Raw genomic sequence first — 14,969 nt, forward strand, 5'->3', positions numbered from 1 at the left:
GGCCCGAATATAAGACAGTGTTTTTTGCATTGAAATAAGACTGAAAAAGTGGGGGTCGTCTTATATTTGGGGTCTAGACATTATACCCTTTCACGACGCTAGATGGCGCCAGATATCATTGAAGCGATGTTCTGTCATGACAGATCTCAGCTACTCTTTGTAGTTTAACCAGTTAGCATTATTTTATTGCAATGTTTTTCTTTATTCAGATTTGTTTCAAGACTACAGTTACAGTTAGACCTCACTTTGATGGTTAATGCAGTTATTGCAATTTTGTTGTTTTACCACAATAGATTGGTTTATTTACATTTCAAAAACCAGAAGCCAATCATTTACGAATGGGATTGCACTTTAGTTTACATATTTAAATGTTCAGATATTAAGGTTTGAATGAGGCAAAATAACATTCCCTCAAATATATTGTTATAATCATTTCTTTCAAATGTACTGTAATTACTTTCTGTGTAAAAATTGGTGTTCAAAAGGTCTTTTTTCAAACTTGAGTCTTGAAAAAGAGGGGGTCATCTTATAATCAGGGCTGTCTTATATTCCGGCCAATATGGTATATCTCTCCTAATCACTATTCATGAAAGCTCAAAATAAGTGTTAGTTTTGTCAGTTGTTCAGTTTTTGGTGAAATTATTGAAGATATGCTTTTTTTATTTACAGCAGACTATGACAAAGGAGATACGAACTGGACCGGACTAGCACGAGACCACCAGACACGAGATTGACTCAAACTCCACTACAGCTGGTTATGATCCTGTGCACTCACGCACTTACACGGTAATTATGTTCAGAAGAAGTCAGTGAAATTTTTCTTGGAGTGTTCGACTGATTTGTAGTGTCTTTTTCAGAAAGGGGGCAAGATGTTTGTGGAGTCTGTGGTTCGATGGGCGGCGTGGGGCATCCTGATCCAGACGGGACTGGGCGTCACCGCAGGAGGTTGTCCTCCTCGCTGTTCGTGTCGGCCAGAAACGAAGGAAGTCATCTGCTCCGGCAAACATTTCACCTCCATCCCAGACGGCTTTTCTGGCGATGCGAGACGTGTGGATTTATCCTACAACAAGATTCGGACCGTGGGACGCCGCCAGTTCTATAACCTCCATGAACTTCAAGATCTGGACCTGAGTGAGAATATGATCTCTATGATCGAGGTGGAAGCTTTCCAAGGACTCCAGAATCTCAGGACGCTTCGGATTAAGAACAATCGACTGAAAATCCTCCCTGTTGGAGTTTTCTCCGGCCTGTCCGATCTACGGTTTTTGGATCTGAGCCAGAATGAGCTCCTCGTCTTCTTAGACTACACCTTCAGAGAAACGGTGAACCTGCAGACGCTGGATGCCGACGAGAACGACTTGGTGTTTGTCTCGCAGCGAGCTTTTTACGGTCTGCAGAGTTTGCAGGAGCTCCACATCGATCGCAGTAATTTGACTTCCATTCCTACTGAGGCGCTGTCTCAGCTCCAGAGCCTCACGTATCTCCGCATGCTCCGACTGACCATTTCCGCACTGCCCAACAACGCTTTCCGCCGCCTGCACCGGCTACGCACCCTCATCTTGGCGAACTGGCCATCATTGGACACGGTGGCTAGCAACAGCCTGGTCGGACTCAACCTGACCGCTTTGGTCATCAGCGGGTGCAACCTCAGCACGGTGCCGTACTCGGCTTTGCGGCACTTGGTTTACCTGCGCTTCCTGGATCTGTCCTACAACCCAATCACCGTTATTCAAGGTAATCTATTGCGGGACCTTGTCAGACTCCAGGAGTTGCACTTAGCTGGGGGGAACCTGCTGCGGATAGATCCTGGAGCCTTCAAGGGCCTCGCCTCACTCCGCATGCTCAACTTGACATCCAACCAGCTCACCACTTTCGAGGAAAACACGTTGCATTCGGTGGGGAACCTCCAGGTGCTGAGGTTAGACGGAAACCCTCTTTCCTGTGACTGCCGTCTGCTCTGGGTGGTCCGTCGGCGATTACGCTTGAACTTTGACGGACGTCAGCCCACGTGCTCATCCCCCGAGACGGTAAGGCAGCGAGAATTTAGAGACTTTTCCGAAAAAGAGCTGCCAAGACTGTTCACTTGCCGGCCCGCTCGGATCCTGGACCGTAGGCCCCAGGAGGCCAGAGTGGAGGACGGAACCACGGTTCTCTTCTCCTGCAAGGCCGAAGGGGATCCCGCTCCATCCATTACCTGGATCTCCTCCCACAAGAATGTGGTTACGCCGGTGGGAAGAATCAGAGTCCTACCCAACGGTACTCTAGAGGTGCGGTTTGCGCAGGTCCACGACAGCGGCATCTATCAGTGTCAGGCCAGCAACGCTGCTGGGAATGACAGCATATCAGTTGGCCTCTATGTGAAGGGAGGCTCGCGCAACCGGACCATCCCGTTCTTCACCGAAGAGGACTGGTCGGAGCCTCCGATCCCCCAAGCTACTAACTCTTCAGCCCAAATGGCCAAGCCATACCCCTTTGACGCAAAGACGCTGATCATCGCCACCACCATGGGTTTCCTATCCTTCCTCAGCTCGGTGGCCATTTGCTTTATTTTCATGTTCTTCTGGAGCCAAAGCAAAGGCCAAATCAAACACACAGCCACCATCGACTTTGTTCCTCGCTCCTCCATGGGTGGTGGAGGGGACGGCGGGGATGGCAGCAGGTTCACCATGAAACTTATCTAAAGTCAACTGCTACTATAGAAACATTTTCAGAGACAGTTTCTTGGACTTCCTCCAACTTAAAAGCAGGGGTTCTCAAACTCATTGACTGCCATTGACAGTGCTAGGCTTAAGCTGTAATATTATGGAATTGGAAGTCAAAGTAAACTGAAAAATTCTATTCAATTCACAAAATAAGATGTATTATCTGAGAAAATACACATTTTAATCTATTCAAAAAAGCACTTACCGTATTGGCCCGAATATAAGACAGTGTTTTTTGCATTGAAATTAGACTGAAAAAGAGGGAGGTCGTCTTATATTTGGGCCAATACATGTAGTATTGTAGTATCCAGTATATGGTACTACAGGATAAAGGCTGCCCTCTAATGGCTAAGTCAGAACCTAGAGGCAACACAGGCACCAATAAACCCATGTGATGTGTGTGCTTGCCTTCTTTTGGCAAATTCTTAACCTACAGAAGGCTGCCCTCTACTGGTTTTGGCTTCTAACTCCAATTCCGCAATTAGTGAATCAGCCCTGATACAAAAAATAAAATAAAAAATTAAGCTTCGAGGACCGGTGCGTATACATACACCCGTAGAATATACCTACCAAATTTCATTGTGATCTGTCCACTAATGAGAACGGAATGACCCAAAATGATGGTGTGCACTAGGGCTGTCATAATTATCGCGTTAACGGGCGGTAATTAATTTTTTAAATTAATCACGTTAAAATATTTGACGCAATTAACGCACATGCCCCGCTCAAACAGATTAAAATGACAGCAGAGTGTAACGTCTGCTTGTTACTTGTTTTTTGGTGTTTAGCGCCCTCTGCTGGCGCTTGGGTCCAACTGATTGACATCAAAAATGGCGAGCTATTAGTATATTTTTTGATTGAAAATTTTACAAATTTTAATAAAACGAAAACACTAAGAGGGGTTATAATTAGAGATGTCGATCGGGTCCGATCACTTCATTTTCAAAGTATCGGAATCGGCAAAAAAATATCGGCCATGCCTTTTTTTAATATATAAATATTTGTTAATTAAATCATTTTCTAATTGTATTTAACGTTACAGACATAATATGTTACACTTATCCGGTCTTTAGTTTAGGCTTAAGGTAGGGTTATCAAATTTATCCCAATAACGGCGGTAATTATTTTTTTAATAAATGTATCACATTAAAATATTTAAAGCATTTAATGCATGCGCTGCACGACCGACTCACGCATTGTGACGCTCCATCTGTAATGGCGCCGTTTTGCCAATATAGAGAGCTAAAAGGCAGCGTAACATGAGTAGCGTGAATTTTGGCAGCATTAGGAGCCTTATTTTAATTGGCTAAAGCCTTACAATCCCTCTCCCTATGATTAGAAATATCATAGGAAGCAATGTAGGGAATCAAGGTAGCAATTGATCTTTTTCTTGACACCTTGAATTATATCTCAGCGCAGAGAAGATATATGAATTGGTAGCACTACCCACAGTCGTGGTTTCACTTGTCATGGTTCCACTTCCCATCATGCATTGGGCATGGCCTTCAGTATCATTTACTGAAAGCTCAACAAATACACTAGATGGGAATATTTAGTCACAATATACAAAGTCACAAGTCTTTCTATCCGTGGATCCCTCTCACAGAAAGAATGTTAATAATGTAAATGCCATCTTGAGGATTTATTGTCATAATAAATACATTACTTATGTACTGTATGTTGAATGTATATATTTGTCCGAGTTTTAGTCTTTTTTTTCTTAATGCATTGCCAAAATGTATATGATCGGGAAAAATTATCGGGAATGATTGGAATTGAATCGTGAGCAAAAAAAAAAACAATCGGATCGGGAAATATCGGGATCGGCAGATACTCCAACTAAAATGATTGGGATCGGATCGGGAGCAAAAAAACATGATCGGAACAACCCTAGTTTTAATATAACATTTCTATAACTTGTACTAACATTTATCTTTCTATCCATGGATCGCTTTAAGAGAATGTTAATAATGTTAAAGCCATCTTGTTGATTTATTGTTATAATAAACAAATACAGTACTTATCTACTATATGTTGAATGTATATTTCCGTCTTGTGTCTTTCCATTCCAACAATCATTTACAGAAAAATTTGGCATATTTTATAGATGGTTTGAATTGAGATTAATTACGATTAATTAGTTTTTAAGCTGTAATTAACTCGATTAAAAATTTTAATCGTTCGACAGCCCTAGTGTACACACCAACAACAAAAAAGAGTGGTGACTTGACAGTCCCTTCTGCCTGTAACTATAATAATAATAATGAAAATAATATTTATAGTATTGTACTATGCATAATATATTAATTAATTAATGAACTAATAAAACATTTTTGTGGGAGGGTTGGCAGCGAATGAACGAACGTTCATTCGCTGCCACCCTCCCACTTCATATGGGTTGGATGTCCACTAGAAATAAACATTGAAATTCACATCAGAGAATGATTGGAAGCCTATCATTACATTCTGTGGATCGGCCATCTTGCGGCATCAACAGAATTGATGAGAAATAATGGACTCCAGTTTGAGAACCGCTGCTTATTTTAATCCATCGAACATTACACCATGCTCAACATGTGTAACTTAGCTGCTTGTCATCAACATCCAGTTACGATTAACAAAAAAAGTGCTTGCTTCAGCTTCTATTTTGTAAGATTTTCATTGCCAACACGAGTAGACTCGCTCACTGTGAACGCTAGTCAGATAAACGCAATAAATAGGTAGCAACAATTAGCTATCGGTAGCAGCTCGGACGCTTCATGTACATAGGAATGTGCCCTTTACCATTTGATGCTTAACCAGGTCTTTTCTTATTTTGTTATGACACTCTTTTTGTTTTTATAAGCAAGAAACCATGCATTACTTTTGATTTTGTACCTGCGTCACACTGGTGAATATGTGCCTCACTTTCTTCTTTTGGGATGAGAATAAGCTCCTGAGTGTCACATTGTTGTAAATATGTAGGTCAAGAACGTTTGAAAGTGGATGCTAGGTTATTTTTGTGGGCCTAATAGCATAATTACTGAAGTTGTTTTTACATTACTGGATATATATCAATAGAAATGCCAATATGCTAGCTTAAAATGTGTTTTCTAGATGTTGGTGTTGATTCAGGCAAATAACCATTTTCAAAAACAACTTGAGCAATTATGCTATTAAGCTAACATTTTCTCATTAGTCTCACAATTACTTTTGATGTGTGACAACTAATAAATGCTTTAAAATTGAACAAGTGCTGTTGTTTTTTCCTTATTCTCTTTTATTTTTACATGATCGTGAAATTATTTCAAATTTGAAGAATCCCACACTAATATAAAAAAGCTCCTTGACATCCTTGTAAACTGGCAATTGCCACACTGTGCTAGAAATAACTTGGATTCAGCTAAATTGTGACATCACAGTGTATAAAGGACCAACGCTGCCCAAAAAATAAAAAATAAATAAAATAATAAATAAATGGATAAATAAATACCGTATTGGCCCGAATATAAGACGGTGTTTTTTGCATTGAAATAAGACTGAAAAAGAGGGGGCCGTCTTATATTCATGGTCTAGACATTATACCCATTCACGATGCTAGATGGCGCCAGATATCATTGAAGTGATGTTCTGTCATGACAGATCTCAGCTACTCTCCCCATTCACGACGCTAGATGGTGCCAGATATCATTGAAGCGATGTTCTGTCATGACAGATCTCAGCTACTCTCAAGTTTAACCAGTTTGCATTATTTTATTGCTGTTTTTCCTTATTCAGATTTTTTCATGACTACAGTTACAGTTAGACTTCACTTGGTTAATGCAGTTATTGCAATTTTGTTGTTTTATCACAATAGATCATTCTGATGTTTACAACAATAAGCTAACTTGCATAGCAAAAGTATGCTAGCTTGAATGCTATATAATGCTAATGTTTACAACAATAGGCTTACTTGCATAGCAAAAGTCTGCTAGCTGAAATGCTATACAGTGCCTTGCAAAAGTATTCGGTCCCCTTGAATCTTGCAACCTTTCGCCACATTTCAGGCTTCAAACATAAAGATATGAAATTTAATTTTTTTGTCAAGAATCAACAACAAGTGGGACATACTCGTGAAGTGGAACAACATTTATTGGATAATTTAAACTTTTTTAACAAATAAAAAACTGAAAAGTGGAGCGTGCAAACTCACTCCAGAAATTCAGGGAGGATCTCTGAATGATCCAATGTTGTCCTAAATGACCGATGATGATAAATAGAATCCACCTGTGTGTAATCAAGTCGCCGTATAAATGCACCTGCTCTGTGATACTCTCAGGGTTCTGTTTAAAGTGCAGAGAGCATTATGAAAACCAAGGAATACACCAGGCAGGTCTGAGATACTGTTGTGGAGAAGTTTAAAGCCGGATTTAGATACAAAAAGATTTCCCAAGCTTTAAACATCTCAAGGAGCACTGTGCAAGCCATCATATTGAAATGGAAGGCGCATCAGACCACTGCAAATCTACCAAGACCTGGCCGTCCCTCCAAACTTTCTTCTCAAACAAGGAGAAAACTGATCAGAGATGCAGCCAAGAGGCCCATGATCACTCTGGATGAACTGCAAAGATCTACAGCTGAGGTGGGAGAGTCTGTCCATAGGACAACACTCAGTCGTACACTGCACAAATCTGGCCTTTATGGAAGAGTGGCAAGAAGAAAGCCATTTCTCAAAGATATCCATAAAAAGTATCGTTTAAAGTTTGCCACAAGCCACCTGGGAGACACACCAAACATGTGGAAGAAGGTGCTCTGGTCAGATGAAACCAAAATGGAACTTTTTGGCCACAATGCAAAACGATATGTTTGGCGTAAAAGCAACACAGCTCATCACCCTGAACACACCATCACCACTGTCAAACATGGTGGTGGCAGCATCATGGTTTGGGGCTGCTTTTCTTCAGCAGGGACAGGGAAGATGGTTAAAATTGACGGGAAGATGGATGCAGCCAAATACAGGAACATTCTGGAAGAAAACCTGTTGGTATCTGTTCCAACAGGACAATGATCCAAAACATAAAGCCAAATCTACAATGGAATGGTTCAAAAATAGACGTATCCAGGTGTTAGAATGGCCAAGTCAAAGTCCAGACCTGAATCCAATCGAGAATCTGTGGAAAGAGCTGAAGACTGCTGTTCACAAACACTCTCCATCCAACCTCACTGAGCTCGAGCTGTTTTGCAAGGAAGAATGGGCAAGAATGTCAGTCTCTCGATGTGCAAAACTGATAGAAACATACCCCAAGCGACTTGCAGCTATAATTGGAGCATAAGGTGGCGCTACAAAGTATTAACGCAAGGGGGCCGAATAATATTGCACGCCCCACTTTTCAGTTTTTTATTTTTTAAAAAAGTTTAAATTATCCAATAAATTTTGTTCCACTTCACGATTGTGTCCCACTTGTTGTTGATTCTTGACAAAAAAATTAAAATTTTATATCTTTATGTTTGAAGCCTGAAATGTGGCGAAAGGTTGCAAGGTTCAAGGGGGCCGAATACTTTTGCAAGGCACTGTATAATGGTAATCCGCTATCTGAAAAGCTATATAATGCTTATGTTTACCAGATTGCTTCAATTGATTATATTCCTGTGGATGTCGGTTTACGGGCTACATATATTTCTTTTTTTCCCCAATTAACTTTCTTACTTATTTTGTAATTATTTTTAATCTTTTTTTTTTATTTATAGCCGGATTCCTACTTTTATTTATTTAATTTTTAAATTTGGTCCTCCATGACAGTAGGCTAAAAGTAAATTAACCCAAGTGTATGAAAATATTTTCAAGGATAATTGTGTAACAAAATATTTACTGTTCAATTTCAGACTTTCGATTTATACTCCAGTTCGATTTATAGTCCAGAAAATAAGTGAAAATGTAGAAAAGCCTCACTTTATTTTTTAAAATATGATTATAAGCTGATTCTTGAGTCTCCCACCAGTGTTTCCTGCCTTGGCTTCTTGTTGTTATCCAACAACAGATCCAAAAACGAAACAAAGAATCACATCTAATCATCTTAAAAGCAAATCTTCACGCAGTATGATGTTTGTGTTGTTAGCGACAAAGAGAAGAAGCGCACAAGCTTACATAACCAAAGCACTTAATCTGCACTCCCAGGACTTGCAATCGAGACACAAAGTGGCCTGCTTGGAAGACAATGCAACTGTGTGGATTACATGCGCACCTGCAAATGCTTTAGTAGGTGTTTCTGTAACATTTCTTCACACAAATGCACTTTAAAGGGGAGATATTACGTAAAATTGACGTTTTAATCTCTGAGTGAGACTTTCTGCACTTCTATTGCATCAAAAGGTGCCTTTGTATGTCAACACATTCACGGACTTGTCTGTCTGATGAAGTATTAAGGTCGAACAAAGAAAGAAAAAAATAGGTCTACGAGAATTTAGATCTTAGTCGTAATATTATAAGTCACATGTTATACTACTACGACAAATGACAATATTTCAAGAAAAAAGTTATAATATCACGAAACAAAGTCAGAATACAACATAATTTTGTGTAATTATAAGAATGAATTCATACATTGTAATCAGTGTTGTTTTTGCAGCCCTTTTAATTTTTGTCTTAAGTCTTCTGGAAGAAAATACTTTTTAGTCTTGGTCATATGTTAACAGAGCCTCTAAAGGGACATAGACAGAAATAAAATAAAATTGAGCAAACTATCTGGTAGACATTAGATTTAGATAGCATTTAGGCTAACGGACTTTCGCTATGCAAGTTAAACAATTTTTATAAACATTAGCGTTATGTAGCATTTAAGATAGCGGAAGTTTGCTATGCAAGTTAGCCAACTGTTATAAACATTAGCATTATATAGCATTTAAGCTCACGGACATTTGCTATGCAAGTTAGCCAATTGCAACAATAGTAAAATAAATTCAAGCAATCTGGCGCGGACCATAAACAATCTCCGCTATCTTAAATGTTATCTAATGCTATTGTTTACAACAATTGGCTAACTTGCATAGCAAAAGTACGCTATCTTAAATGCTATATAATGCTAATGTTTACAACAATTGGCTAGCTTGCATAGCAAAAGTACGCTATCTTAAATGCTTTATAATGCCAATGTTTAAAGATAGTTCAATAGCGTACCGCAAAATGCTATTTTTGGACCGCAAGACTGCGTGTCGTCACTATCGTAAACCAGAAGGGGGCCAACATAGAAGCCCGCTCGCATACAACCCATGCTAGTACTGCTTGTTTTCTGCCAGTAATCTTTCAAAAAAGAACACGCCAAGTAAACACTGCTGCTATGGTACTTGTAGAAACGACTCTAGACATTACGACCGTCCACATATGAAGGATGTTTTCTTCATACGTTTCCCGAAGCCAAAAACTCAAGAGGGAAAAAATGTAAAATATGGAGCAACTTGTGCAGACGTCCAAAACACCAGTTTAACGCCAGCAAGGTGAAGCCATTCACCTTCATATGCAGTGAACATTTTGTTGGGATTGATCCATTGTCTGCCACAGCCTGCTTCAAAGAGGTAAGCCATTTCGATGTTTTTACTTATTTTTTAGCGTGGCTTTTGCCGTGCTGCTTCTGTGTGACAATGAATAACTGGGGAAAAAAAAAATATATATATATATATACAGTGGGGAGAACAAGTATTTGATACACTGCCAATGGGTTTTCCCATTATATATATATATATATATATATATATATATATATATATATATATATATATATATATATATATATGAGGGCTGTCAAATGATAAAATTTTTAATCGAGTTAATCACAGCTTAAAAATTAATTAATCGTAATGAATCACAATTCAAACCATCTCCAAAATATGCCATATTAAGTTAAGACACAAGACGGATATATACATTCAACATACTGTACATAAGTACTGTATTTTTTTATCATAACAATAAATCAACAAGATGGTATTAACATTATTGACATTCTGTTAAAGCGATCCATGGATGGAAAGACTTGTAGTTCTTAAAAGATAAATGTTAGTACAAGTTATATACATTTTATATTAAAAACCCTCTTAATGTTTTCATTTTAATAAAATTTGTAAAATTTTCAAACAAAAAATAAACTAGTAGCTTGCCATTGTTGATGTCAATAATTACATAATGCTCATGAATGGTGCTCAAACCCATAAAATCAGCCGCACCCAAGCACCAGCAGAGGGCGACAAAACACAAAAAAACCCAAGTAACAAATGGACATGACACTGTCATTTTAATCTGTTTGAGCGGGGCATGTGCGTTAATTGCGTCAAATATTTTAACGTGATTAATTTAAAAAATTAAATACCGCCTGTTAACACGATAATTTTGACAGCCCTAATATATATATATATATATATTTATTTATTTATTTATATCACAACAGTCATGTTGGCCTATTTTTCTAAAATACGAATATTTAAATAAATTAGCCAGTGTGAAGTGTGAATAAATTAATAGAATTGAGATTTGTTATTAATAAAAAAAATTCAAAGTGTTCGTTGGCTGTCGCTGAGGATCATTTGCGATTGCTACACAAAAATAGTAATATAAATAACCCCCAAGAATGGTCAGAGACATAAGACAACCAGAGGATATAATATATAAGAAAGACAGGGTATATGGTGGTAATGTCTTTGTCAGTGGCGTTAGGCAATGCACACAGGAAAAAGGTGTCGATATACAGTGCCTTGCAAAAGTATTCGGCCCCCTTGAATCTTGCAACCTTTCGCCACATTTCAGGCTTCAAACATAAAGATTAAAAAACTGAAAAGTGGGGCGTGCAATATTATTCGGCCCCTTTACTTTCAGTGCAGCAAACTCACTCCAGAAGTTCAGTGAGGATCTCTGAATGATCCAATGTTGTCCTAAATGACCGATGATGATAAATAGAATCCACCTGTGTGTCATCAAGTCTCCGTATAAATGCACCTGCTCTGTGATAGTCTCAGGGTTCTGTTTAAAGTGCAGAGAGCATTATGAAAACCAAGGAACACACCAGGCAGGTCCGAGATACTGTTGTGGAGAAGTTTAAAGCCGGATTTGGATACAAAAAGATTTCCCAAGCTTTAAACATCTCAAGGAGCACTGTGCAAGCCATCATATTGAAATGGAAGGAGCATCAGACCACTGCAAATCTACCAAGACCCGGCCGCCCTTCCAAACTTTCTTCTCAAACAAGGAGAAAACTGATCAGACATGCAGCCAAGAGGCCCATGATCACTCTGGATGAACTGCAGAGATCTACAGCTGAGGTGGGAGAGTCTGTCCATAGGACAACAATCAGTCGTACACTGCACAAATCTGGCCTTTATGGAAGAGTGGCAAGAAGAAAGCCATTTCTCAAAGATATCCATAAAAAGTCTTGTTTAAAGTTTGCCACAAGCCACCTGGGAGACACACCAAACATGTGGAAGAAGGTGCTCTGGTCAGCTGAAACCAAAATGGAACTTTTTGGCCACAATGCAAAACGATATGTTTGGCGTAAAAGCAACACAGCTCAACACCCTGAACACACCATCCCCACTGTCAAACATGGTGGTGGCAGCATCATGGTTTGGGCCTTCTTTTCTTCAGCAGGGACAGAGAAGATGGTTAAAATTGACGGGAAGATGGATGCAGCCAAATACAGGAACATTCTGGAAGAAAACCTGTTGGTATCTGCACAAGACCTGAGACTGGGACGGAGATTTATCTTCCAACAGGACAATGATCCAAAACATAAAGCCAAATCTACAATGGAATGGTTCAAAAATAAACGTATCCAGGTGTTAGAATGGCCAAGTCAAAGTCCAGACCTGAATCCAATCGAGAATCTGTGGAAAGAGCTGAAGACTGCTGTTCACAAACACTTTCCATCCAACCTCACTGAGCTCGAGCTGTTTTGCAAGGAAGAATGGGCAAGAATGTCAGTCTCTCGATGTGCAAAACTGATAGAAACATACCCCAAGCGACTTGCAGCTGTAATTGGAGCAAAAGGTGGCGCTACAAAGTATTAACGCAAGGGGTCCGAATAATATTGCACGCCCCACTTTTCAGTTTTTTATTTGTTAAAAAAGTTTAAATTATCCAATAAATTTTGTTCCACTTCACGATTGTGTCCCACTTGTTGTTGATTCTTGACAAAAAATTAAAATTTTATATCTTTATATTTGAAGCCTGAAATGTGGCGAAAGGTTGCAAGGTTCAAGGGGGCCGAATACTTTTGCAAGGCACTGTAAAAACTACCTCTGGATCAGGTTGGCTCTTTTCCAGCCCTCGACACTCAAGCCATCTCTTTAACTGAACATTTGTATGTTTTTCTACATCTTTACTAGTGAATTTGGCACCAGGGACATCATTTTCAGACAGAATTGGTAGGTTTTGCTCAGTAAACATCTTGTTCGTACACTAGTTATATGCATCTAGTATGAGGGACAAACGTGAGTTTGACCCCTGTTGAGGTAATTATCGATGTTTGATTGATTAAGTATTTGCTTGCTTGATTGATTGATTGAATATTTGCTTGTGCTCACATGTGCCATAAATAATACATTTTGCCATATTTTTCTTATTAATATAACCAGTAAATGATTATTGCTTGCTATACCAGGTTGTAGTATAATGCTTAAGTGTTACAAAGAGTAAAAGAGGGTCGGGGTGACAACTGCCTTGCTTCATGGCCGCATCATTGCGTAACTAGACCTTCCGAGACATCTTCAGCACCTGGTGTCTGGACTTCCGTCTAGACCTTCGAGGAACAATTTTCCATCCGAGGACACCTTCCATGGCCGCAGCGTTGCATAACTGAAGTGTCTGGGTCATTTTGACTGTTTAGGATTGTTTACATGAGCCTTTGCTTACACACGTGTACTCACTTAGTTCCGCCTACATGCACACACATATCCAATAAAAATCACATGGGTGTCTCCAGCTTGCTTTCCCCCTCCCTCAGGGCGGCATCCATTTTGTATTAGGACAAACCCCTAAATAAAATACCAAGGAGGATTTTTAATTTAGATCAATTTTGGTGACTGTCACTAGTCACTCTTTTGCTCTCTTTGGCCAAGAAAATTGAGTGTCTTCTCTCCTTATTTTTGGGTAATTTTATAATGTCTACCTAAGGATCTATTTTTGAACTTGACAACCCCCTAGCAACAGTTGCTAATGTCCTCAATATTAACAATATTAACGAGGCGACGTCTTACGTGCTGTACGCTATTGCAACAATTGGCTAACTTGTATAGCAAAAATCTGCTAGCTTAAATGCTTTATAATGCTAATGTTGACCAGTTTGTACCAGAGGCGGTGAAACACTACATAAAATACATCATAATCAATTTAGCTAAATTAGTCACACTGCATCAAAACATGCGACAAAGACTATATAATAAATTCAATCTCATAATATGTCAACTTTAATCTCTTAATATTACATAATGTTATGTAAGATTACAACTTTTTCTCATAATTACTTGAATTTTTCTTTTATCCCAGACAATAGTTATAGACACTTCCGACTTCATCAGAGAGTCACTGGTGTTGGTGTGACGCATCTCTTTATCAGCTGATGGAGTTTCTCATAATATTACGTACTATTACAAATTATTGCGAATTTAATCTCGGATTATTACAACTTTTTTCTCGTAATATTACGTACAATTACAAATTTTTACGAGCTCAATCTCGGAATATTACAAATTTTTTTCGTAATATTACAACTTTTTTCTCATAATATTAGGACTTTAATCTCCTAACGTTTGGAATTTTTCCAATAACACACAGTCGTATTTCTATGTAGGCTTATGACTATTCTCGTAATAATACGATTTTAATCGAGCAATATTATGACTATTCTACTTGTTTCTTTTTGTCTAGAATGAGCCATAAAAAGAAAAGCATTGCATGATCACATGCACAAATGCAGAATTAAAGCCTTTTGGATTACCTCGCAACCGTCTCAATCTGCTATATAGGTCTGTCTGCCAGCCCGCATATCGCCTATTTTTAAGACGACCTCTCGATTTCATTGGACGCTACACCCGAAGGTCGGATTAGAGTGGCCTCGGCTTCGCTCGTCACGTTACGGCTTCGTGGTGTCCCTGCCGGGTTATTCACGGGTCAAGAGAGTGATTTTTCTTTTTTCAAAAAGAGGAGGACAGACACAAATAAACCCATTGACTGCTATTGGTGGAGATGGATGGCCAACCCATTTTGACTGGGAGGGCTGACTATCCCAAAGACATGAGCATTCACTGTCAGGATATTCAATTAACAGT

General features: G+C 39.0%; 1 protein-coding gene across 1 annotated transcript in view; it reads left to right on the forward strand.

Annotated features, from left to right (window-relative positions):
• Positions 1-4,786, forward strand: part of LOC130914341 (leucine-rich repeat and immunoglobulin-like domain-containing nogo receptor-interacting protein 1) — a 45,119-nt gene extending 40,333 nt beyond the window's left edge. The window contains exons 2-3 of the mRNA XM_057833420.1: positions 670-786; positions 858-4,786. Of these exons, the coding sequence (XP_057689403.1) occupies positions 870-2,681 (1,812 nt within the window). The 5' untranslated portion in view covers positions 670-786; positions 858-869 and the 3' untranslated portion in view covers positions 2,682-4,786. The remainder of the gene's footprint in view (positions 1-669; positions 787-857) is intronic.
• The last annotated feature ends 10,183 nt before the right edge of the window (positions 4,787-14,969 follow it).

Source organism: Corythoichthys intestinalis, chromosome 4 (genome assembly GCF_030265065.1).
Source record: "Corythoichthys intestinalis isolate RoL2023-P3 chromosome 4, ASM3026506v1, whole genome shotgun sequence".
Classification (NCBI taxonomy): domain Eukaryota; kingdom Metazoa; phylum Chordata; class Actinopteri; order Syngnathiformes; family Syngnathidae; genus Corythoichthys; species Corythoichthys intestinalis.